The 26328-nt window shown below is 40.0% G+C and overlaps 4 protein-coding genes across 4 annotated transcripts in view; 1 reads left to right on the forward strand and 3 right to left on the reverse strand.

Annotated features, from left to right (window-relative positions):
• Positions 1-11086, reverse strand: part of LOC123313393 (5-hydroxytryptamine receptor-like) — a 69540-nt gene extending 58454 nt beyond the window's left edge. Inside the window, exons 1-2 of the mRNA XM_044898261.1 lie at positions 10992-11086; positions 3891-4345 (exon numbers count right to left, since the gene is read on the reverse strand). Of these exons, the coding sequence (XP_044754196.1) occupies positions 3891-4242 (352 nt within the window). The 5' untranslated portion in view covers positions 4243-4345; positions 10992-11086. The remainder of the gene's footprint in view (positions 1-3890; positions 4346-10991) is intronic.
• A 1530-nt stretch (positions 11087-12616) lies between these two features.
• Positions 12617-14980, forward strand: LOC123312865 (facilitated trehalose transporter Tret1-like). The gene is made up of 2 exons (XM_044897424.1): positions 12617-12814; positions 13476-14980. The coding sequence occupies exons 1-2, from the start codon at positions 12751-12753 to the stop codon at positions 14822-14824; spliced, it is 1413 nt and encodes a 470-aa protein (XP_044753359.1). The 5' UTR covers positions 12617-12750; the 3' UTR covers positions 14825-14980.
• A 585-nt stretch (positions 14981-15565) lies between these two features.
• Positions 15566-17078, reverse strand: LOC123312866. The gene is made up of 4 exons (XM_044897425.1): positions 16607-17078; positions 16124-16545; positions 15766-16031; positions 15566-15706 (listed from the first exon to the last, which is right to left on the reverse strand). Exons 1-3 carry the CDS (start codon positions 17002-17004, stop codon positions 15769-15771), a joined length of 1083 nt encoding a protein of 360 aa, XP_044753360.1. The 5' UTR covers positions 17005-17078; the 3' UTR covers positions 15566-15706; positions 15766-15768.
• Positions 17079-18391: 1313 nt separating this feature from the next.
• LOC123314151 lies at positions 18392-26315 on the reverse strand. Its single transcript, XM_044899271.1, has 4 exons — positions 26085-26315; positions 24029-25374; positions 22780-22885; positions 18392-20269 (listed from the first exon to the last, which is right to left on the reverse strand). The coding sequence occupies exons 1-4, from the start codon at positions 26164-26166 to the stop codon at positions 18882-18884; spliced, it is 2922 nt and encodes a 973-aa protein (XP_044755206.1). The 5' UTR covers positions 26167-26315; the 3' UTR covers positions 18392-18881.
• Between the last annotated feature and the right edge of the window lie 13 nt (positions 26316-26328).

Consider the following 26328-nt stretch of genomic DNA (forward strand, 5'->3'; position numbering starts at 1 on the left):
CGAAGGCTCTACTCATTTTGGAATACAGAAGAGGCAAGCCAGACATACTACTATCAAATCTGGGTCGTAATCCAAAACCTATTCCCCGAAGAAACCATAATGCACCCATCAAATTTGGTATTTAAATCGGAGCCGAAGGCAGGAATAGACAGGGGAATAACCCGATGGTTTCTAGCCGGCGGAACAAAAGTCGTTTTTTCCGCACTCATCCAATTTTCCGGCCCGCCATCCTGGAAATAACCGACGAAACGAAACACAAGACAAAAACTGCGCGATGCAAATCAGACGCAGAAATTCCTACACAAAATCTCAATTCATCTTCCTCTCGCGAGTGAAGGGTTGGGACGTCAGAGTGATTTATCGCCCGTGGCTCCGGTAGACTGGAACGGGGGTTCTGTTTCAGCCGGAAACCTTTGAATATTATTCCCCCGACGTTCAACGGAGTGAGTACAGAGATAATATACTCGACGTCTTGATGTGAGAGTGCCTTTTTCTGTTGTGTATTGAATTGGATTTTATGGCTCGGTATTATCGGTAAATAAAGGCCTTTGGGGGTGAGATCGGGAATCGGGAGCGATGGGAAGGAGGGGGGTGGGCGTCGAGAGGGGCACTCTGGATTTTATACAGGGTGGCGCGCGTGGAATATCTCTTTTCGGAATGTTTTCGCGGGCGATTTATGGTGCTCTTTGATATTCGCATAAAAACACGAGTTTAGGGAAACAAGATATTTTCGGTTATATTCTCGTAATTATACGATTGACGTTCGAAGCTAAACGATGTTTTTTAACGACGGTTCCATTCGCGTCGACAGAAGCTCTCCGCCCGCTACATCCGGATTTATTTGTCGACGTAATGACCGTTGATTTTATTGCCATCGGGATCGTTCCGGGGTCCCTGCTGATGGGCACTTAATCTTGCTCACGATTTCAGAGGGATCGATGTCGATCTGAGAATTTGCGAGATAAAACTTGGGATTGCTCGCGTAATCGCGAAAGTTTCGTTATTATGGGTCATTATCGACATCACCGTCCAACTTTGCGCTAACAAAATTCCGAATATGCCACGTAGGACTGCGATATGGGAGGGGCTCGAAGGCCACGCAAACCTCGCCAAAACCCTGACCCAAATATCTATCGTGAAACCCTGCGCTGTTTGCCAGTAAGTCAGCGAAGTCTCAGTGAGCTTAACTACTTTCCTGTGTGCTACACACATCAATTGTTCTTAGGTTCAAAAACCACGAGTCAAGGTGTGTCCTATGGACTGTGAAAGTAATCCCGAGATTCTTCCTCCTCTTAAGAGAATCTGCGCTAAACAGTTTCTGCTTCCTCTGAGGCAACCAATGAGCAAGTTTCTCATATTCTTGCTAACATCCAGATACTTCTTAAATCTCGCAGTGTTAAAGTACCCAAGGGGGGTTTCTACTTCATTTGTTGGGCTTCATACCCAGATTTCACCAGCTTGGCTTCTCCACGCTTCTTTGTTAGCAGTTTGCCTGCAATCCACTTCAAACCTTCACTTTACAATGTCTCCATTTAGAAACATGGATTTCATAGGTGGAAGTTTCTTTTCGATCTTGGTTGGGTTGGGTCTTGGCTGAGTAGCATTAAGTATACATTCAATTGTACAGAGTGCTCCAGAATTCGGGCTTACCATACCCTTAGTTCCTGAACCCCCTGATCTGTATTTGATATGGTCGAATTTAGAATGATCCAATGAACTTTGCGAGAAGTATACAGCGTTTTTTCGCGATTCAACATATTACAACGCATCGGCATCGTATGTCGAACCGATTCCTGGTGCCGAACACACGATCGTGAAACGGGATAGTCCGTCTCCTGTTCCGAATCGGTACCGGCAGAGCGAAAGAAATATCAGGTGAGCGTCAAGGCTCGCTTACCTACCCGACGACGACGACGTCGTAGGATATCAGATGGAAATTTATTGCTTTCTTCCCCCCGTTTAGAATTCGATATTTTCGCTCGTCAGGAAGCGTATTCCGGCCCCAGTCAACAGGTTACGTACGTATCGCGTTGCCTCGTTATCCGGCTTTGGGGAGCGATAATCGCTAAGGGTTTCGACATGGGGGAGGATGCTTATTTTTGCGTATATCGATACGTGTCGTTTGCCCGTGTGTGAGAAATTTCTCGTCGACGGGGATTTTCAAAGGCCGCTCCCCCTCCGGAATTGAATGTATTATTGGATTTTTCATATGTGCTTCAATTTGCGTGGAATACGGTTTCGATTTGCTGTTGTGATTTTTTTTACTCAGGTGAATGATGGAACTTTGTCTACAGATGTATCCATTTTTCTATCTGATTCAATTAAAAGTGGAATCATATGAAAGTTTAAGGAATTTTCAAGTCAATTCATTCGTTATATTTGAAAACGTGTCACTATTTCTATATCTATCGATGTATCACAAATTTTTATAGTCCCTGTGTAATGAAGAACGATCTTTCTTAAAGATTTAAATTAATAGTATAGAACCATCTGGATCAGTACTCTAGGGAAGCTCCAAAAAGAAGTATTGAACTGACCGACTCTATACTCATTGAGCATTGAAATAACTTATTGAAAACTTTATTGAAAATGGAGTGTCAAATCAACTAGTTCAGTACGCTATGTAAGTATTGGACCTCCTGGTTCAATACTCATAGTGTATTTGAATAAATTATTGAACACTCTAAGTTAGATCGAAAACGGAGTATCAAACCAACTGGTTAGGAACTCTACGGGGATCGAGAAATAGGAGTATTAAATCCACTGGTTCGATACTCATTGAGTATTGAAATAACTTATTGAAAACTGGCTTCAATGCTCTTTGTATTGGAATAAATTATTCAACACTCCCAGGAAGATTGAAAACGGAGTATCAAACCTGGTCAAGTGTTTTATGGGGAATCGAAAAAAGGGAGTATTAAACCCACTGGTTCAAAACTCATTGAGTATTGAAATAACTTATTGAAAATGGAGTATCAAATCAACTGGTTTAGTAAACTATGTAAGTGTTAGACCTCCTGGTTCAATACTCATAGTGTATTGGAATGAATTATAGAACACTCTAAGGCAGATTGAAAATAATAATCGAACCAATTGGTAGAGTACTGTATGTAGGATTAAAAATGGAGTATTGGACCAACTGGTTCAATACTCATTGTGTATTGAAATAACTTTTTGAAATCTCTATTGAAAATGGAGTATCAAACCAACTGGTTGAATGTTCTATGGGGGGTCGAAAAAGAGGAGTATTAAACCCACTGGTTCAATACTCATTGTGTATTGAAATAACTTTTCGAAATCTCTATTGAAAATGGAGTATCAAACCAACTGGTTAAGTGTTCTATGGAGGATCGAGACAAATGAGTATTAAACCCACTGATTCAATACTCATTGAGTATTGAAATAACTTTTTGAAGTCGCTATTGAAAATGAAGTATCAAACCAACTAGTTTAGTATGAAAAATTTAAAAAAAGGAGTATTGGACCAACTGGTTCTATACTCATTGAGTATTAAAATACCTTATTGAAAACTGGTTTAGCCTACTATGCAAGATTGAAAAATGGAGTTTTGTACCCACTGGTTCAATACTCTTTGTGTATTGAAATAAATTATTGAACACTCTAAGGCAGATCGAAAATGGAGTATCAAACCACCTGCTTAAGTGGTGAAGCTATGAGAGATCGAGTAAAAGGAGCATGAAACCCCCTGATTCAATATTTATCGTGTATTAAAACCACTTGTTCAACACTTCATGATAGATTGATACAATGGAGTATCAAACCAGCTGCTTAAACACTCCAGGAAGGAAGTATCAAACCTGGTTTAATACTCTGTAGGTCTTAGGACACCAAACGACGCTAGAGCAAAAAAAAACAACCATCAAACTCACCTATAATGGTGGCCAGGATGATGAGCCCGAACAGCAGGCCGAAGCCTATGGTCGTTGCTAACCTCAGCGTCTCGTCCTCGTAGACGCTCCCGTTAAAACCGGTATAGTTGCTCTCGTTATACGCGTTCACGCCGAACCCTTCAGACGGATCGTCCCTCCTGAAGTACAGGCTGGAGTTGGTGTTGAACAGGACGGGGTACCAGATCTCCATCGTTTCCTCCGCGGGCGGAGGATGCGCGTACGTCAGGGTGGTACCCTCTAGGACCGGCGGGGTCTCCGTCCTCAGCAGATCCCTCTCGGACATCCGCAAGAAGGGGTGACGGAAGTGGGAGGTTCTGGTGGTGAAGTTCATCGCTGGCTGGGATAGAGGCTACATGGCTGCGTCCAGATCATTCGATGACGTTTGTTGGCGCGATTTTTCGGGTTATCGAGGGTCGCGTCGGTGGTAGGATCATCTGAAACGATTGAGGGTTGAGTGGTCTTGTATCAGGGAGATTCAGCGTATAAAAAATTCCTGTTTAGAGTTAGAAATGAGGGGTTCATGGCTGAAATGAACCAGAACCAAGTCCATGCAGCCTAGTTTTGAGATAAATGGCTCAGAAGTTGTACATCACCAATTAATTCCAGAGTGACTTTTGAATTAATTGGTGATAAACAGCTTCTAAGCCATTTATCTCAAAACTAGGCTGCATGGACTTGGTTCTTGGTTCATCTTGGCTGTTTTTCTAGTTTTTTTACTCCAATGTGTTAGTGTGTCAGCGTTCGTGAATTGGATTAGATGGTTTAGGAGAATATGTTCAAATTCAAACTCCGATTCGAACTTTGTACTGTAATAACTCATACTCAGAATCATCGCCCGATTTCTGAATGCTTGTTCATGATGTTTTACATGCACCATAAACACTCAAACTCTATTTGCATTCAATTAAAGCATGTTTTGCCAACTACCGAATGCATAACAATCACGCAGAGTAGATAGCCGTGTAGTTGTCGCGGTATATCTTGTTTGTCTAAATCTGATAACACGTCCTGGCGGAATGATCTGATTTAATCCTGATTATGTTTAATGGATGTTTCCTATGACGGCGGAATCGAGGGGCGTAATCAAATTATTGGAGCAACCCTACATAGTTATTACTATACTCGACGTACGTACTAGAAACAGGAATTTCTTGCTTCTCCATTGCTGCCCCTTCGAAATGACGATAGTTTGAATATCGATGAAAGCGCCATCTGGGCTATCAGTGCTGTCATGGTGACATCTGAAGCAGAGAGACAAACGGGGCGTGTTGACGTGTGTAAATATTAACCGCGAATGTCTGAAACGAATTTCAGCACAATCGGATTTCCGTTAATCTAGTTTGGGAGGCGCGTTCCGTCCGACCGTGCATAATTCCGATTGCGCCGTTTCAATTATCGAATATTGTCGACGCGTACGTAACCCGTGAACATGTTTCTACCGGAATTTACGCGTTAATCCGGGGCGCACACGTCCGCACGCGCCATCCGTTACGGAACGCGGCCCTACGACCGCAGACCGGAAATTAACACGCGGGACCGCGCCCCTCTTCGCGATCGGCCATCATGCCATGCCGTTCTTGCGTTTCTCGACGATTTTCAATCAGTTGGTAGCTCTAGAAACACTTCTCTATGGTTTGCCGAATGATTTAGTTGAAGTATAGACATAGTCATAGACGTAGTTGTCTTTTTCTTGAATTTTGATTGGTCTGCACTCGCCTCAACAGAAAAGAGACAGGTATTGGCCCGACGATCATTTCTCTCTTTCTATGGAATAGCCAATTTCATGCTGACTAAAATGACAATCAAATTCGCGTCGTATAGATTTTCAATTTTGCGAAAGATATGACGTAAAGCTTCCACCTCCGCCTTCCCGCTTGCCAGTTAGTAGCATCCCCTCCTCCCTTCGAAGACCCTGCAATCTTCCTTTCCAGGTTCCAATTGAAATTCAGTTGGAGGTGAAGGGTCGTCTGAAATTAATTACAACTCTTCTGAACTGCGCTTTTTTAGATTGAATGGCTTTTCGTCGAATTTCCCCAGTAATTATGCGCAGAACGTTTACGTGAGCTACAGGGACGCTCGAAATGGACCGTTTCAACGATTAAATTTTTATTAGGAGATGTGACGAGAAGTTTTTCACAAGATTTAACTGATGTGTCAACTCGTACTGGAGGAAAGAATATTTCCATAGAAATATATTAGAAAAGATCTGTGGAATATCAGAATTCTTGAATTCAACACTTTGTTGTTTCTATTGTAGTTTATATACAAAAGATATAATTTCACACATTTTTCTTGGATCTTCAATGTCTTTCTTGGACTTATTTCTTTGCGTAAACATTTTGCCATAAACTGGACATTTTGTACAGAATTTGAAAGACCATAGATTAAATTAAAAATTCAATCAATCTATGTTGAAAGACAACCAGAAAAGGATAATAAGAGCTGAACATAGAACACAATTTTTTAAATTATATAATTTGCTAGTAGTTTCGAAACCTTGGTTGCAGTAATCTATCTTATCTTGATGCCTCTTTTCCAAGGAAATACAAAAATGTCAAGTGAGAAACCAAAATTACATACCAAAAAGCTGATGTAAACTAACAGAGACTCTGTAAACTAAGTTTAAACCATACAATACAATTGCACACTAACTCTGGATCTATTCCTTGAAAGAATGCTCGACATTTAAAGATCGATAAACATGTTTTCGGCCGATTATTATTAACCATCACAAACGGATGATATCGAAAAATAAACGGTACGTCAATTGGAAAATCACTCCTAAACATCGATCGGAGTAATAAATCTCTTCCTATTTTTCTGACACTTTCGCGGCTTTGTTTATGCTCTTCGTTTCATCGACACTTATATGAGTGAGTTCATGTTCACGGGAAGAATGATGAATCGAGAATTCGAAGACGGGCTATATTTTACGAGTTATATATAGGGAATCGAGAGTAGAACGATTTTGAAGATGCGTGGAATGGGTCACAGATTACACAGTTGTCTGTGGAATGGGCGATATTGTTTCTGATTTGAATCGCAATACTCAAAAATTGGTAAATTTCTCTTTATTCTTGGAATTCAAGTTATCTAGATCTAGAGCATCTTCCTGCGTAACTTGACTCATTGGGTGTATACAGGAAGGGTTCAGAGACAAATAGTCCTCTACCCTAATTCACGATGTAACCAAGAGCCTAGAAGTTGAATCGTTTTAATTAGAGATTCAGATTTTTAACGTGTGTGTAACTGTCATGGAGCGTAAGCCCTTGGGGTAGTGAAGAGGAAGTCCCGTCAACCCCTCTGTTCGCGTTCCCGCGTCATAAGTGTTGAAATAGAAATTAAATTTGGCAGGCTTGGCATTCGATCAAAGTATGAAATGTATCTACATCTGAATGTGTGTTAAAATGATGAGGTTTTCGCATGATAAGCTTCAGCTTCGCAGCCTCCGCGCAAGGATCAAACCTTCCTCCAGCAAGCTCCGAAGTCCCAAATACGGCCCTCTAAAATCTAAAATAATTCAGCGCGCACAGTTCATCCCATCATCCGGGCAGATAAGTAGAGGGAATATACACTGTGCCACGTTGAAATAACACGCCGTTGTGCAAATTCCAAAGCGCTTTTTGATGGTCCCTCAAAGTCCGCCTTTTTACTAAAACATCAACCCCTCGGCAATTATCCCAGCAGATTACAGACCTGGGGATTTGTTCGGCACTACAGCAGCACGCCGCCTATGCAGCTCGGGAATGTTAATTGCCGGGGTCCTGCCGACGCGACGCGGCGCGTCTCGGCCGGAAGTGTCCGCGCGTCCGTATATCCACAACGTAATCAAAGTCGGAATGCTTTATGACCCGGAAAGAATCCGGCCGCCGAAAACGGGCGTAAGCCCGCGACCGGAAAATGTGGAAAATTCGGATATTCTGATTGGTTGAGGAGAGCAGACCGCTCGTGAACAAATTCGAGAAAGTAACAGGTTCGAATTTTACAGTAGACCCCCTTGACTTGTTCGGGAGATTCACCTTTTCGAAAGATCGATACTTTTGGACAGATTCGCCTTGAAAAACACCGAAACTGAAGTATACTATTTTTCAAAAATTGCGAATTTCACTTGAGAATTCCTCAAAACCTAACGGTTGCGCCAAAATGGGTGAAATTCTCAGATTTATTACTAGAAGAGTTGCTCTTTCAGAATATGTCTCACTTTTAGATCTACGATAATTTTCCTTGAAGAGAAATTTCTTGAAAGATGACCTTCGAAAAATCCCCAAAAAGTTGGGTTCAGTTAAAACTTCCTCAAGATCGAACGGTTGCGCCAAAATGGATGAAATTCTCAGATTCATTACTAGAAGAGTTGCTCTTTCAGAATATGTCTCACTTTTAGATCTACGATAATTTTCCTTGAAGAGAAATTTCTTGAAAGAAGACCTTCGAAAAATCCCCAAAAAGTTGGGTTCAGTTAAAACTTCCTCAAGATCGAACGGTTGCGCCAAAATGGATGAAATACTCAGATTCATTACTAGAAGAGTTGCTCTTTCAGAATATGTCTCACTTTTAGATCTACGATAATTTTCCTGGAAGAGAAATTTCCTTAAAGATGACCTTCGAAAAATCCCCAAAAAGTTGGGTTCAGTTGAAACTTCCTCAAGACCGAACGGTTACGCCAAAATGGATGAAGTTTTGAGATTAATTACCAGAAGAGTTGCTCTTTCAGAATATATATCACATTTAGATCTACGATAATTTTCCTGGAAAAGAAGAAAAATTCCTAAAAAGTTGGGTTCAGTTAAAACTTCCTACGACCGAACGCTTGTGCTGAAATGGATGAAATTTTCAAAATTATTACAAGAAGAGTTGCTTTTTCAGAATATGTATTACTTTCAGATCTACGATTATTTTCACGCATTTTTCCCTTTCGGGCAATTTTTTCGAATTAACCAACTTCGTCGATTACCGACGTTTGTGATCCCTAACCACCGGTCGAAATACCGAGGGATTTCACGGCGATAAATCATAAAATGGAACGAACAAAAAGGGTATTCCGACCCATGAATAACGCATAACCTGACGATTTGCCTCGTGGAGATTCGCCAGATGAATAAATGCCCCGATTGGGATTTACGTCCACGGGAGACGTTAGGGAAATTGACGGTTTCTCTTGGCATCCGTCCGAGAAGGACCAGATAAAAATCTCACCGGCTATAAAATGTAACACAGTATCCACCGAACGTCGGAGTCGCATTTGCGACCTCATAAATTCAAAAATTGAGAACGTCCATGGGAGAAAACTGAAACCACGCTGTAGTTGGATTTTTCCTCGATCCCGACCTGATTTTCCGATGAATAATGGACTACTTACTCGGGTAGAAGTAAAGCATAATATGTGCATTATAGGTAATGTGGAAATACCGCCTATCCATAACATCCACAATTACCAAAAGTTTTTTTTTCCGTTTAAGTGGGAAACTCTGTTTTATACCCAATTAACTTCAAATAGAAATATGAAATTTAGTATAATATTTAATGTCATAGGTCATGAATGGACCTCGGAGTGTTTCATAATTAATTAATTTTCTATATGGTACAATATGGGCAACAATATTCAGTTCAATGTTCGATCGATCAATGGAAATATTTCAAATTCATAAAGCCCGATGAACTTTGAACGGCCTCCGGTCATGACTGCCCCGCGGCAAGTTAGCAAAATGGAAATGCCGTCCGAAATGAAATTTGCCCCTAATCATCAATAAACAATCGATGATTGCGGCAATATTCACGCACGCATTCAATCCGTTCATTATCGAGGAGAGCGAAAATCAAAACCGACGCATTTGCATGGACAACGACACAATCAATTTTAGAATCGCGAAACGAAAAAAGGGGTGATTAGCGAGTGGCATTTTTAGGAAGTGGAATCCCGCCGGGATGAATTTAGTTTTACGAACGCGGTGGCGTTTTTTTCGGAAGTGGACCCTAAAACCGTTTTTATTACGTTTGAAGTCCAGCGAAATGGATAATCGATTTCGAAAATAATTAGCCACTTTGGCGGTTTCCCGGTGGAAATTTACGAGTGGGACAATAAGATATGGTTGGAGATTTTCTGGGACAATTTTTATTGTATTTACTGTCCAAGAAATACCGAGAGATGTTATTTTGGGGATTTAGTGCAGCGAGAAGTTTTATGTTTATGCCGTGTAATGATGTATTCTGTTCTGTATGAAGATAAAAATTGATTATCTCGGTCACGATCGATAAAAATCATACTCCACATGTATTCTTTTCGAAGATATACAGGATTTGAATTAATAGATACGCAAAAATTTCAGGGTTCAAAAATAGGTATGGGTCTTTCGTGATTTTCAATTTTTTTTTGAACATCAGAAAACTGACAAAAATGAGAATGAGCAAACATTATTTGGGAATTAAAAGGAAGTGAGAAAAATGTTGGTGTTTCCTTATAATATCAACATAATATCCTCCTACTGGGTAAATTTAAATTCGAAGATATTTCCAGCTTAGTAGGCTTGTTGATGAATTTATTTTCATCTCTAAAACTTATTAGTATATTATGAACAAGGAAAAGTTTATCGCGAAACAAATTTCAGGGATGGCTTTTCCTACCCCTTCAAATTATAGGGAACATCATTATTTTTTATGCCTTGTTGCCCTCATAAAAATTCTACTCATTTCATTCCTGTCAGCTTTATGGTTTCTAGGACGAAAATTAAGAATTGCTCTTCAAGTGCCATCTTTCAAAAGCTGTGGTAAGCAGGATTGATTTAAAAAAAAATTATTTAACAGACCAACCTCAAATTTTTTTACTACTGTTCATTCACACAATGTATATCTCCGAAACTGTTCGTCAGATGAGGCTCAAATATTCCAAAAACCTTCAGATCGTTATTTGAAGCTTCTCAAAGCCAAGACCTAATTTCAATCCTCACTTTCATCATCGGTATCCCTTCAAATTTTTTTTTATTAATTCACGTTACTTACAGAAATTACATTTGGTTCATTGAATCAGTATTTTACATAAATTCGCAGATTCAGCTTTCCCTCCAGCCTTCCTCCCCAACCACCTACCTGCGGTTCACCTTTCAAGCGTCGCGACGCGTATGACATACGTAACCGAGCGAAGCGTGTTTCTGGCGGGCGCGTTGGAAGCACACTGCTCGTGGACGACGACGCGATGGGATGCGTTGTCGACGCACCTTCCGCGATCTCCGGCGTGAATCTACAAGTCGACGTCGGGCGTCGCGACGACCCCTGGCGGATGCTGCAACTGAGGCCGGCGAAGGAGACGCGGATCCTCGCTCCAACCCTTCGCCGGTGACGTCAGAAGGTGGTCGGGTCTGAGCAGTCGTGGTGTGAGGGTTGGGGGCCTCCAAAGAATTGAGTCTTTGAAAGAACCCCAAAAAAAATCGTCTAACCTTCTGAAAAACTCGTCAATTTTCGCGGCAGAGAAGAGTTACGAATTTTTCTCTTGCTTTCCGAAACTTTTCAACCAAATATCGAAACAGAATTGTAAGGTGGGTTTGGTTTCTTGAGCAAGGGTTGCTTTAAAAAAATTATGTCAAAGAACGACACCATTTTTCGACAGGAACATGTTTGCGCTACTATTCATTCACAGCCTGTACAAACCGTTCATTTCTGTACGAAAAATGATGTTGTATGGGAATCTACCACGACAAAGTTTGGAGAGATTTGAGGAAAATGTGTTACCCTTTATGGAAACACTCATATTGAAATTGAAGTTCGGGTTATCAGCTAGATTCTAGGCAATGGAAAATTCCATATCATTTTTATGGTGATGATATTTGCTGATCGGTGGTTGTTCAATGTTAATTGCTGATTTACATTCGCAAAACAAACAAAATCGTTTATGATTCCGCTTGGTTGTTTTCTGTGCTATGGTCTGTGGTTTTGAATTGTGAATTCGAGATGAAAGTTGATTTTAATATCCTGTAGATAACGAAAATGAAATTACTTTCTGCACTTTTCAGGATCAACGTTTCCTAGATTATATTGTTGAATCAGATGTTGATTTTACAGCAAATACTCCACCAATCTGATAATGAAAAAAGTTTTTAGTCAAGACAAAAGGAAAATAATTTTTCGGTACATGATTTTTTTGTGAAACATCATTTTTTATTAACCCTGTGCTCCTATATTTTCTCAACTGATGGATACATAATTGTAGATTTCTAATCCACGTCTCTAATCTACGAGGATTTTACAAGATTCAGATCATAAATTTCCGTCCAAATCCTAACCATACAAAATGGCGATTGGAAAAACTTCAATATACTTATTTAGAACGTGTAACATAACAGCAGGGGCAAATCCTTTGTCATCCGATTTTCGAAGTGTTCATATTTCAAAAATAAACCGATTTGACAATATATAGTGTTCGATATTTTTAGAGTTCTATTTCAAATTGATCGAGATTAACGAACAAAAGCAATAGCGTTACCGGAAAATCGGTCCGAAGTTAATTTCCCGACATCAAACAGATTCCTGTTTGCTCTCCTTCAATTTCACTCCATTTCGAATAATAGAATTCCGTCAATGAGATTTAACGAATCTAATAATAATTCGTAGTCGTAAAATATGTTATATTCTCTCGTCAGACTGGCAAATCTCTACATCTACCCATATAGTTTTTATGGCCCTCGAAGATTATGATTAAGTTAGCGAAAAGGTGTTAATCTAATTACTTCCATGAGATCTAGCAGTGATCACAGGAAATTATTATAGTTTTCAGTCGGTTGTCGGCAATATTTGAGAACAAGCACTGAGTATCAAACCCCTTTGAGTACGCAAAGATATAAGAGTGATAAAAATGAAAGACCATCTTCAGCAGATGTTTGCCGGCACTTTTTACCAACTACTGGCTGCCATAAGCGGTGAGTAAAATAAAATATTAATCACTTTCATCGGCGATTCAATCAAAATCACACAATAATGAAAAAGATGTGGAATTGAATGTCAATTTCTATTCTTGTCGAAAGAAAACTTTCTTTATTAGTCATGTTGCAATGTCGTACGATAGTATGTGTACCTACATTTTAGAATAAGATTATTTATAAGATAATATCTCACCTCATTTCAATAATATCCGTAAATATATCCATTTCCATATCTCACTTCTCACTACACTTATGTCATTTGCTGCATAGCACTATCTCTATGTACAGAGCCTCATCTGTCTGTGATTCTGACCATAAAGTTTGAATATCACAATTATTCTGAAAGAAACGCATAGATTACGATGAATTCATGAATCGATGGTGGCAAAATCAGGTTTTATTCAGTGCTCGTGATGATATTCAACTCCAAATATTCAATTTTGATGAGGTAATTCAATGATTTGTAACCATGTCTTGAATTCAACATCATCTGTGTATTTTTTTCGATACTGAAGGTAGGTTGATCAAGCAAAGCTCCAACACTATCAATTAGAAATCACTTGATATAGATATGACCCAAATCCATCAAAGTCCTTATCAAATAATCTATACTGAACATCCCAGGATCAATTTCATCCTAATCTTTCCAATTTTATAGGCACATTCAGCGCAATATCGGACGGTATGCAGTATGGCTGGTCAGCTCCCCTAATCCCAGTGCTGCAAGCCCCAGACAGCCCCATAAAAATCACAGACACCGATGTCTACTGGCTGGAAACCATCTACCTCATAGGTGGCGTGGCCGGTCTTCCTATAACCATCTACTTTGTCGACAAAATAGGTCGTCAAAAGTCGCTCATCATAGCAGCCTCCAACAGTTTCACAGCCTGGATCTTGATCGTCATAGCCAACAGGGTGGAGTACCTGTATGTTGCCAGATTTCTAACCGGTCTAGCCATGGACGTCGCTTTTGTTTCGGCGCCAATGTATGTTGCAGAGATAGCAGACCAAAAAATAAGAGGATTCCTGGCTAGCTTGATATTCTTGATGATGCTCAGCGGCATCATCATCATCTACGTGCTGGCGCCTTTCTTCCAACTTTGGGTATCGTCAGTTGTTGGAGCTTTGATACTACTCACCCAACTTGCTACATTCCCCTTCATGCCAGAGTCTCCCTACTTCCTCCTCCTCAAGGGAAAGAAGGAGAAGGCCAGGAAAGCTTTGTGCTTTCTCAGGGATAAGACGGATATTGAGGATGAGCTCAAAGAGATTGAATCCGCCATAGAACGTCAGAAGTCTGAGAAGGGGAGGCCTCAAGATCTCCTCCTTATACACAGCAACAGGAAAGCTTTGACCATAATGATGGTTCTCAACGCCGCCCAACAGTTCAGCTGCATGAGTGTGATACTGATGAATCTTCACTTCATCCTGGAATCCGCTGGGACCGTCTACATGGATTCTAAAGTGGCAGCGATAATTTTTTCAGTCCTCATGTTTTTCGCTGCAGCAGTCGCTTCTATTTTTATAGACCGTTATGGGAGAAAGATTCTCCTAATTTCCTCAAGTATCCTCACCAGTATTTCCTTGTTTGCTTTGGCGGTCTACTTCAACCTTCAGTACCTCAATTATGACGTTCTGGGAGTTAGCTGGATACCCATAGCGAGCGTGATGGTGTACGCTCTGGTTTTTAAATTTGGATTGGGTATGGTTCCCATTGTTTTAACTGCTGAGATCTTCCCAACTAAAGTTAAAGCTATGGGAATGACGGTGGCAGATGCTACCTATGTGATTTTTGGTGTTATCACCATTTCCCTGTTCCAATACTTGCTGAAAATTTATGGAATGCACGTGCCCTTCTATCTGTTCGCTGCTCTTTGTCTCGCTACAGCGATTTTCAGCCATTATTACATACCGGAAACCAAAAGTAAAACATTGGAGGAGATACAGATGATTCTGAAAGGGTTGCATGTAGGAAATGAGAAGAAATTGGCAGATGTGCAAAGCTGATAGTGCATACTCACTGAACAGTTGCATAGGTTTGTATATTGAAGTATTATTATTAATTTTAGAATACCTGTAAGGCATTGATTCAAAATCAGGTACAATTAGCACAATCCAAAGCTGTATATACTGCTATAACAAGGTAGAGCCATTTACCATCAGTTAAACATATGGAACAAAATACTTAAGTTGATATTATATATTTCACTTTATAATTAAATTGTCTGAGCATACCATGTAACCAACAATCAACTGAACCCAGATTTTTGCTGTGAAAATCAACTGAATTATTTTGTATCTATGGAACCAACCCACCATGTTAATAATTTCAGCGAGAAATTCTTGGTGGCTTTTCGAACAACGTTCACCTCTGTTCAATTTACCCTTCCTCCTCATCGAGCCTAATTGAACCAACTGAACTTGGGCTGTTTTGGAAGTTACCAGCGCTCCGGAAAGTTGTATTGTTTTTATGCTAATTTTAATTTTGCGGGCACTGGATGGCATCTAATGCCTTCACGGGTTTCTTTAATGTCCGAAAATTCCCTGAAGTTTCTACATGGCACTCAGGACCCACTTCTCAACTCATGAATATTTGCGGAAACATTCTTGGCGAAAAAAAGTTTAACAAACCCTCCCTCAGTGTGAAGCAGTTACTTTGGAAATTGTGAAATTATGCAGTTAAATGGGATGAATTATTGGAGGTTCACAGATATCCACAAAAAAGCCAGTTAAAGACCATAAAAACTATAATTGAAGAAAAGATTTTATTCGTTTTTGTTCCCTCAGTTATTATGTGTCACACTATATATCATTACCAACGTGCTCAACCGATTGGCTTCATTATACCTAAAATCCAAACATCCCTATGGTTAACGTGGCAGTTGCACCCTAAAATTTGAAAGAATTCCCGATTTTTTACAAATTTGTTTTATTCATGGTGAATTCACCAGCTATCTTCTTCTTCTTCGACTGCTGCTCCTGGAAACATCATCTATTGGCGTCCTGGGCTTCATTATCTCTTCGTACAGAGCTGCAGCAGTGGCATACGAGCATTTCTTCTTTCCTCCTACAAAATTATTGATACGATCCATCTCCCTCTTCAGTTCTTTCAAATTCTTGTCGGTCTGCCTCAGCTGGTAGGCCAGATTGGCAAACTGGAGCTCTTTGATCATCAGCTCTTGAGAAGATGTAGTCTGGCAACCACAATCTATAACTGAACATTAAAATACGACGATTAAGAATGTTCGGAACTATGAACGAAGCCCAATTTGTCATGTCTATTTCGGAAGCCAAACCCTCACTTACTGGATGGTTCCTCTTCCACGACTGCTCCTTTACATTCTGCTGCAGCTTCAGGTTCTTCTTCGGTTGCGGGTGGTTCTTCAGGTGAAGCTTGATCTTCTTTACAGCCAAAGGAAGGACAGCTGCAGTCGTCAGATTTCTCAAGGTCGTCCAAGGACATGTTAGCCCGACAAATCACTTGAGGTTCGCATATTATCTTGGTGCCCTCATCCTTGACCTCATCGTCGCTGCAAACGCAGGAAGGTTCCTCATCGTCGTCAACCATACACGCTTTGATTTGAGCGCAAGAACACGTGTCTTCGTCGGTTTTGTCCATGTCTGCCTCACTTGGTTCTTCAGGCAAGGGGATCAGGCATAGACAGCTGCCTCCTATGGTGTCAACACTCTCTTGGCAAGGTTTCCTCTTCTTCGTTGATAGTGGTATTCTGTGGACGATATAAGACTTCTGTTAGATCTTTCAAACCTTTCCCTGATGAATTCACTCACTTTTTGGGTCCTGCAGACTTCTTCCCGTCACAACTAGGTCCACACTCGTCCGGTTCTTTTTTTCTGAAGAGTAGGGTGCAGGTGTGTTCCCCGCAAGTATCCTCCCTAACCGGTTCGGATCTCAGGGAGAAATCTTCAGAAGCGTCGTTGGGCATCGACTTGGCCAGCTCCTGCCTGAAGAACTCCGCAGCCCTCATGGCCCTAGCCTCGTCCTCTAGCTTCTTGGTCACCTCCACCCTGTTCTGGATGCTCTTCATGAGGGTCGTGGAAGCCATGGCGAAGTTCAGCATGCTGGTCATCATGTTCAGCCATAGTTCCGCCTCTGTCGATTTCTGCGGTGATAGTTTCTCCTTCGCGCATTTGAAGCCTGCGGGGTCTTTGTGGCAAGTGGTGGGCATTTGCGACAGGGATTTTACAACATTTCGGATCTGACACTGACAGGAGGGTTTGACTTTCCCATATCTGGACTACTCACGAACGATCATCTGTGTAATCGTTGTCAAAAATCATCAGTATTTCTAGTTTTTCGTGAATTTCATGAACCATTTCGATAACTGTTACACAAATTGAGCTTCACTTCCATTATTTTATCAATGATGATTGAAAATTAAATATGTATTCATCTCGATTCATCCTTCTACTTAGCAAAGATCGAGCTCTGAAATTTACTTCCAGCCTAGGACCCTCAAATACCTTAGTCTGTCTCTGATTCATCCGTTGAGGGGGATAGCTTTGAACCAACTTAGGAAATTCGAGAAAATTGAGAGTCGTATAAAAATTGCGGTATATCCACTGTCTAATAATTGTAGTTTTGTAGATTGTTTGTCATAATTAGTTTCATTTCATATAAAAAGTGTTTTGTCGAGGGTTTATTACTCTGTAGAAAGCTTCTCTTCGTGGTGGCCTAATGATCAACGGCTATGATAAACCTACTTCAAAGAAAACGTCTCTGGTAAGTTTCAGACGCGACTGATTCAAAGTCCGTATTACAGTCGAACTTAATCCTATAGTTGGCCCTCCGAGCCGGAGTCAAAGTTTCGCGCTCATTATTGGGTCTGTAAGGGGATGCTGAAGGGCTGTAATAGGTCGCCGTTTGAATCATTTCACGAGTTAGAATAACTTTGGTAATTCGGTGAATTTCTGGAAATGTGGAAAGCTAAGCAAGCATGTCTATTTTAATCTCCGAGTTGCTCGATCGAAATTATAATTCATTCGGAATTGAGTTAATGTTAAGAATCCTCATGAACCCTATGATGACCAGAATACAATCAATTCTTCGAAAATTCACCAATTTACCTCTCCCATCTTGACACATTGTCCAAGTCATCAAATGCACCATTCTGGATCCATCTATACGACTGGATCACACGAAATAAATTTTTATGGACCATTTGGTTAATGTCGTCGCTAAAAGATTCTCGAAAGAACGCATCTAAAAGGGCAATTTTCTCGCAGACGGCTATTTTAAATAGGATATGTCGATAGTGTTTCCACCCTAACCCTCTGCCTCACGACAGGAAGAATCGATATAGTTATTACGACCTCAGTAAACCGAGAATTGTGCAATTTGTTGCGAAAAGGTTATATTGAATTGAATATTATCACGTTTTGTAGACGCCCATTCCATCCTTTTAAAAACCTAGCTGCAATGATTCTCAACTTTGCCCTGAATGGAAAAGACTAGGTCTTCAAATTGGTATGCATCGTGGTAGGTATTCGTAGAAACTGTATTTGTACGAATCATCGTCACCAAAACATTTATCGATAGTATCAGAAAAAAACATAAATATCGAACTGAGTTTATTGCATTGATCACTAAAATATTTTCGTAACAATTGGTGTAGGAATTATCGCTACCTACGATAAACCATATTGCATAAAATTAAGATAAATGGTTATTATCACAACTTAAAGCACTAAAAAATACATTCGTGTAATAACAAGCACAATTTCAATTGTTTCACGTAGGTACCTATAATGTCATCACAGTGGTGTATCTCTAGTATATCACTGGTGGATATAAAGGGGACTGTAATGTCCTTTATCAAGACCTTGAGACTACAAGTCCTTGTACTGTACTTGAAAAACGTATCAAAACTTTTCAAATGTCATGGAATCAACAATTCCCATCATTCATCTAACAATAAAATTAATTTACAATAAAAATACATCTTATAGTAATATACTGTCAAAAATTCAACACATGCCTTTTTTCCTGAATAAAAAAGTACACATTCGGAATGTTTTCTTGAAATATCCCTAAAAATACCTATCTTCACTCCGATAGGAAAGCCACAGATTCTGGATAAGCATTCTTCTTCATTTCCCCCATCTCAACGCTCTTCGGTGGTGGAGTGATACCCTTAAGCATCATCTGGATTTCTTCCAAAGTCTTTCCTTTGGTCTCCGGAACGCTCAACAAACAATAAACAGAGGTCAGGAATGCACAAGCTGCGAAAATGTAGAAAGGGAAGTACATTCCAAAGGACCTAGACGTCCAGAAGAAGACGTACACAGATAACATAGCCCACGCTATGTAAAAGGCATCCGCCAGGCACATACCCATGGCCTTCACGTTGGCTGAGAACAGTTCTGCAGTGAGTACAATGGGTAGAAGTCCTAAGCCTATTTTGAAAACTAGAGCATAGGCAAGAACGCAGACTATCGGTATCCAACTTATGCCATCCACGTTGTAGCCAAGGTGTTTCAAATGTAGAAAAACCGCCAGAATCGCCAAGACTACGCTGGTGAGGAAACTGGAGATGGTAAGAAGAATCTTCCTCCCGAACTTATCGCAAACCAATCCAGCTAAAAACGCTGCCACCATCATGAACAACGCGAAAATCATTGCTGTGTAGTTGGTTTCGATGTAAATTGAACTTGCGGCGCCCAAAATCATGTGCATATTCATCATGATGACGCTGTAGGCGCTGAAATGTTGAGCCCCGTTCAGTATCACCATGATGGTCAAAGCTTTTCGGTTGTTAAGCCCAACAAAAAGATCCTTAAACTTTCCACTCTCTGATTTCTGCCTCTCTATTGCAGTCTTCATCTCTGACATTTCTTTTTCGATGTTTGGATTGACCCTTAGTCTTTCTAAAGAACGTTTTGCGCTTCCATATTTACCTTTGCATAAGTAATAATAGGGTGATTCAGGCATGAAAGAGAAGGTGATGATTTGTACAGCCAAGAAGAAGGCTCCAACGCAAGACGATGTCATGATGGAAACATAGGGACCTATAACGTACATCAGGAGTATTCCTATGAGCATCATAGTGAAGATGAGCGATGATAAGAAACCTCTGATCTTCTGGTCGGCTATTTCGGCAATATACATGGGCGCAGCAATGAACGCCACGTCACCAGCTGTCCCAACCATGAACCTAGCCACCATTATCCACGTAGCTGTGTTCGCAACAGCTATAATCAACCACGCTGCCAAATTTATGAGTCCTGCGGTGAGTATGGTGAATTTTCTGCCTATTTTGTCCACTAGAAATACTGTTACGGGAACTCCAAAAATGGCGCCGAGTAGGTAGACGTTCTCCAGGTTATCCTTGTCGGTATCCGAGATTTTTATGGGGGAATCTGGGGCTTCCAGCTTCGGTATGATGGGAGCTGACCAACCGTATGACATGCCATCGGATATGGCGCTGGTTGTACCTGGTGAAAAATCAAAAGTTTAAAGAGTGTCGACAATCTTTCACTATTATCTTTGTTCGAATAAGTTGGGTGTGAATCAAAAGGCAGATACAAAAATCAACTCAGCAAAATTCTCTTGGATCCTACATCAATTCACAATTGGTACGCCACTGTCGAAATTACCATACACGTTGATATAACGAATAATATCCTTTACCTTCAATAATGAGACTGAAAATACGTTTAATTGGAATTTAAATTCTCAAGACCTTGAGTACATAACATTTACCTATTTCCATACATGACCAGTGGGGGGTCTATCATATTTCCACTTTTTTGGGTAAAATCGCTGAGACTTGTCAACGTCGGTCAATGCCAAATCCTACATCGAACCAAGTCATTAAACGAATCTGAGAAGAAGGTAAAAATGATTCACGTAAAAGCACAAGCTGATACGTTTAAAAAGCGATTACATTTTTTATGCCCGGAATTGTTCACATGGATGGTTTCTCAACAATGTTGGGCTTGTGTTAATGAGGCGTAATACAATGTAAAGAAGGTATTAGGTAATATGCAAGGACATGGGCGATTTGGATCATGGGTTGGTTCGTTGGATTCTGTTACGTGAAAAACGAAAATCCTGTTTGTAGAGGTTTCTTTTCATATTCATAAGATCAATATTTACTATCTGCAAGCGATGTTCAGAATGGAAATGTCGAGCAGAAATTCTCCCATTCCTCAAAAGCTGTTTTTCCATACTTGGAACATAGATTTATGCTCCAGGTTTCCATAAATATGAAATGAACTAGCGAACATTTGAACCACCAAGTCTACTCCACCCTGATAGAATACAGGAGGAAAATTTTCGAAATAATAGAATGTTTTCTTGTACCAACTTTCCTGTTATAATATATCATGATAATCTCAGAAGAATTGATAAGAAATCAAGCCATTCCTTTGCCCATTCATTTCTTCCATCAATGTCCCCAAGCTTAATATGCAGGCATCTAGATTAATTGGTTACGTCCCTGGATTTATCGAAGCAAACGATTCTTCGCAATTTAGACAATCAATTCGTGTCACACTTCGCCTACGCTTCATCAAAACAGCCTTTTATCTTCCCAATGAAGGATTTTAATTGATGAGGTCGTAATTATTCGATTGACCGAATTTATTGCGATGAATCTTTGGTAACGAGCAATCAAGAGCAACCTCGAAAGATATTTGGGACCCAGAATATGACTCTATTTACATATTTGATCATTACGACCTCAATTATTATAATATGGGTGAATTCGAGGAAATAAAAAAAATAAGAATTGTTTCTTACGTATATTTCCTGGGAAAATTGAATATATTATGATCGAACTAGGGTTTTCTGCGTTAATTTTTTTTTACAAAGCCGAATCGAAAACTGATTATCAAAATTCAAAAGAGATTGAAAGGAATTTGATGATATTCATTTTCCCAAATCATTGGTTTGTCTCTGGCAGTTTGCCATCAAAAATATTTGGACCAATTTTGTTGTAGATCTTTTGGAAGCTTCATGCTCCAAAACTCAACAGAAAAGTTTCAAGATAGTGGTTTTTTCATGCCTTACGTTCCAAAATGATAAACCAAAAATTTCTCCATCGAATAAAGTGTGCAAAACTTCTCCGGGCTCACTGTGTTTGCGAAATAGGTGCAACAAAATAGAAAAAGCGAGGGAAGAGGTCAATGATACCAATTCTGCAGATCGGCTAACAGGTTTCGATCGCCCGTAGCCAATTTAAATTCATGAACTCCATATCTGTGTTTAGAATGATAAAATTATACGATTATCTTATTGTCGTTTTAGCAGAAAAGAGCGAGACCACATTGTAAGTCCCAAGTTATACTTTTATTTCGAAACTAGGATATTTGTCGAAGGAAATAGATCAAAGGGATTATTCTAAGAGTTTAAGAAGTGGGTAGGTGGGTACATCACTAAAATCCGCCGATTGTGATGTGACTCAGATACCTTATCAGTTTATCTAGTGCATAAAAGTTAGAATACATCATTAAATTCACGTTGATAACACTGTAATATGTCCATTGAAAGTTTTCAATCGACAGCGAGAATAATTAAATTAATCGATTTTTTTGAGCTGATTGGAAGGTGAAAATTGACTGTGAATATGCTAAAAATAGAAGTTTATGGACAATCATTCTCTTTCAATAATAAAAGCTTGAATGCATTTAACATCATGTTTGGTTGAATCCCCAATTTTTCATGCAATCGTTTTAATTTCACATGTAGGTAAGTATTTCATGGTATTTTACACATAAAATGACCTGGGTTGAATGCAAATCAGGGATATGTTTCGCAAAAACAATGAAAGAAATCTGATGGAATACGAAGTGAAGACACCTATACAAAAATATCATCAGAAAACTGAACACATAAGGAAACCTACTGATGAAAATGCTTCAACCATTCTCTATGAGTTATTCAAATCCAGCCATTTTCTTGAAAAAAAAAGAAGTTAGTTATTCTATGACTCTTTACTTACAGCTCAACACGGCCAGAATCTGGGGGTACGTTCCGGAAAACATGTACCTCAAACCCTGCTTTTCGTTTTCCATTTTTCCACCTGAACTGTCGACTTTAGTCTCTGATCAACTTCCAAATCGAGATTTATTTATATTTCGTTCACATTACTTGGCACTTGTCATCGTTACTCGCGAAAACGTCAGGTAGGCGAACTCTCTCAGACTTTTTTATCGAGAGGGATCTTTTCTACCTCCCGGAATAATCTGGAGTGCGCTCATTTTTGAATTTGCTATAACGATCTCGCTTTCAATAAAATAGCGATGGGCGATGTTGCCGGTTCTCATGGTAAAAAGCTATCGTTCAGCTAGAGGAAACGATAGAGGATCGTCGTTTGTGCATTCGGTGATTAGCGGATTTCTGAGTGGTCTAATCGACGAATACTATACAGTATGTACAGTATGTACAGATCGTTGAGTAATTAAAAAAAATTACGCTAGGCTTAAACAGTGTTAGTTGAGATTTTCTCTGTGCTCTAGTAGATATCACATATGTATGGTGCCCCATTTATATGTCCTCTGCTTATGTTTTACAAGAAACACTCCTTACTTTCAACATAAAACGTCAACTGACAAAAGTCTATAGTCTTTTTGACAGCTACTCTCTTCATCAATTCAAATTAATCGTGTGCTTTAGGGTACAATGGAAAGAACCAATAGAAGTATTGGTGAAATTCATTTCACTACATTTCCTGAGAAAGGTTTGTCGATAAAATACTCCAAGTGGTATCAGAAACATCTGGTATCATTTTGCCATGACCCTTGCGTAGCTAATGATAACAACCTCGAGTCTACTAGGGTCAGTTGTTGATTTTCGTGAAATTAATCCCAAACTCACCAGATAACGCAAAGTTTAGAGATGGACCTGGGAGGTGAATGTTTCCATGAGTCAGTGATAATTCCTTTAATCCACAACAAACATCGCTGGATTTTCACGCTATTCGAATCATAAATGAACGATTGCGAAAGAATTTCTGTGTCAAGAATGCTGTTTCGACAGGCAACTCTCTGATATTCTCAGGAATTTTCGTTTGATGAAAAGATAGAGTTCGACTTTACGTATTTATTTTTTCGATCACATACATATTTTGGGAAACTCAGTTTTCCCATACAGTAACGATGCACATAAAATTCAAGTATTTTTGGTATCAGTTCAATCTCAAAGTATTCAATTCACTATAAAAGTCTTTATCACATCATTTAATATCATACTTTATCCGTAGAACTCTGTTCCTGACCCTCTTTGGACACTGGAACACCTCTCAGAATCATCTGTATCTCATCCAGAGTCTTACCTTTCGTTTCTGGTACGAAGAAAACACAGTAAAAAGCAGTTAAAAGCGCGCAGGTTGCGTATATATAAAACGGCAAAAACATGGCGTAAGAATTGAAATAAAAAAAGATATGTACGGATAGGATTGCCCAACCTATGTAAAAACCATCGGCCATACACATACCCACAGCCTTAACGTTTGCAGAAAATAGTTCAGCCGTCAAAACTATGGGAATTACCCCTAGACCTATCTTGAAAACGAGGGCGTAAGAGAAAACGCAAAATATAGGTATCCAACTCATCGCCCTAACATCGTAACCCAGATGTTTAACGTGGAGAAAAACGGCAAGAATGAACAGTACCAACCCCGAAGAAACGCTGGAAATGGTCAGGAGGATCTTCCTGCCGAACCTATCGCAAAACAGACCAGCTGTCAAGGCTGCTGCCATCATCAGGGTACAAAAAATCATGGCAGCGTAGTTGGTCTCGATGTATATGGAATCTGCGGTAGCTAAAATGATGTGCATATTCATCATCATAGCCGTGTAACCGCTGAGATGTTGGGACGCGTTCAGTATTATCATGATGAAAGCTGCTCTTCTGTTGGTTTTTCCAGTGAAGATATCCAGAGGTCTTCCTCTCTTCGTGTTTTGTCGTTTGATCCCATCGCTGATCTCCGTCAATTCTTCCTCGATATCTACCCTTGTTCTGAGACGTTTCAAGCTACGTCTAGCCTCCTGATAACGTCCTTTGGTAAGGTGGTAATAAGGTGATTCTGGCATGAAGGTGAACGTCACCAATTGGAGGATCAAAAAGGTGCAAGCCACACAAGCGGAGCTGAATATAGAGACGTAAGGACCGATGATGTAGATCAGGAGGATTCCGACCAACAGCATGGTGTAGATTAGCGAGGATAAGAATCCCCTGATCTTTTGGTCAGCAATTTCCGCGATATACATGGGCGTCGCGACGAAGGCGACGTCGCCAGCCAGTCCTATCATGAATCTGGCTACTAGTAGGGAGTTGGGGCCTTTCGCGATGGCTATCAGTATCCAGGCTATCAGATTCACCATGCCGGCCATGAGGATCGAATGTTTTCTTCCGATTCTGTCGACGATGTAGAGGGTGCAGGGTATACCGCAGATTCCGCCTAGGAGGTAGATGTTCTCCAGCCATCCCTTCTGGCTGTCTGTGAGTTGGAAGGGGGCACCTGGTGTGTCGAAGTAGGGGAGCATGGGGGCAGACCAACCGAAAGACATGCCATCTGCTATCGTACTCACTGTACCTGAAATCAGGGTGGATTCATAACAAACTGCTATTTTCACACTATGTTACAGGATAACATTGACTCCTTGTCAAAAAATAGTGTGGGTCTTTCATATAACTTCTTCGAGCAGTACTACTTAGAAACAGCTCTCTAAAGAAGCAATATACAATCTTAGAAACCAGAAAACTGACAGGAATGAAACTAAGCAGACATTCTATGTCGTTACGTTTTTCCTTATTCATATTACACCATTTAAAAATAAATTTTTTATAGCTTGATTCATTTTGAACAAATAAGGTCTCTTGTAATTTCCCGCTAAAAGTAACGGTTTTCGAGAAAAAAAATTATCAACAGGTACGTATCGTGAGATTTATAGGCTTTTTTCTATCTTCGAACATCACCAATTTGTTTCTTTTGCCTTTCAATTTTGAATTGCTTTTCAGGGTCCTTTACCTAAGCTCGAAGAAAAATATATGAAAAACCTACACTATTTTTTGACGAGTAAGCTCCCTCCAAAATTTTTCGCAACTCTTCATTAAATAATTTCATTTTATATGCTCACATTTAGATGAAACAAAGTTTTTTCCTTGAGATTGACAGTAAAATTCGAGGAAGGATGAAATATTCGTGAAAAAACAATTTGAAATCTCTCTCATTGAGGAAGTTTCATCGAAAAAACCATTCACTTTTTTGCAACAGTCGACAAATAAAAAAAATGGGAGACTCACAGCTCAACACTACCAGAACCTGGGGTAGTGTTCCGGAAAACATGTACCCCAGCCCCTTGTCCTCTGATTTGTTACCACCCATTATCTATAGCACAGACACATCAATCGAAAAATCAAACAGGATTTCGTTGGACAGACATCGCAAAAGTACTGACACCATCAGCGATTCCCTGCTCCTTTCGTATCGAATTTATAATATCTGTTTCTGTCGTTCCGACCAATGCAGAACATTGTAGATCAGTTC

The sequence above is a fragment of the Coccinella septempunctata genome, chromosome 5 (assembly GCF_907165205.1).
Source record: "Coccinella septempunctata chromosome 5, icCocSept1.1, whole genome shotgun sequence".
NCBI classification, from domain to species: domain Eukaryota; kingdom Metazoa; phylum Arthropoda; class Insecta; order Coleoptera; family Coccinellidae; genus Coccinella; species Coccinella septempunctata.

Excerpts from the sequence above, each read along its gene's own strand:
- LOC123314151 (XM_044899271.1), bottom strand. The coding sequence starts at position 26,166 with ATGGGTGGTAACAAATCAGAGGACAAGGGGCTGGGGTACATGTTTTCC. Across the intron at positions 22,886-24,028 it reads AACAGAGTTCTACGGATAAA|TCAGAGACTAAAGTCGACAG; the intron begins GTATGATATTAA and ends TTTGGAAGTTGA. Across the intron at positions 20,270-22,779 it reads GATTCTGGCCGTGTTGAGCT|GTACAACCAGCGCCATATCC; the intron begins GTAAGTAAAGAG and ends ATTTTTCACCAG.
- LOC123312866 (XM_044897425.1), bottom strand. The coding sequence starts at position 17,004 with ATGCCCACCACTTGCCACAAAGACCCCGCAGGCTTCAAATGCGCGAAG. Across the intron at positions 16,546-16,606 it reads AAGTCTGCAGGACCCAAAAA|AATACCACTATCAACGAAGA; the intron begins GTGAGTGAATTC and ends TATCGTCCACAG. Across the intron at positions 16,032-16,123 it reads CGTGGAAGAGGAACCATCCA|TTATAGATTGTGGTTGCCAG; the intron begins GTAAGTGAGGGT and ends TTTAATGTTCAG.
- LOC123312865 (XM_044897424.1), top strand. The coding sequence starts at position 12,751 with ATGAAAGACCATCTTCAGCAGATGTTTGCCGGCACTTTTTACCAACTA. Across the intron at positions 12,815-13,475 it reads ACTACTGGCTGCCATAAGCG|GCACATTCAGCGCAATATCG; the intron begins GTGAGTAAAATA and ends CCAATTTTATAG.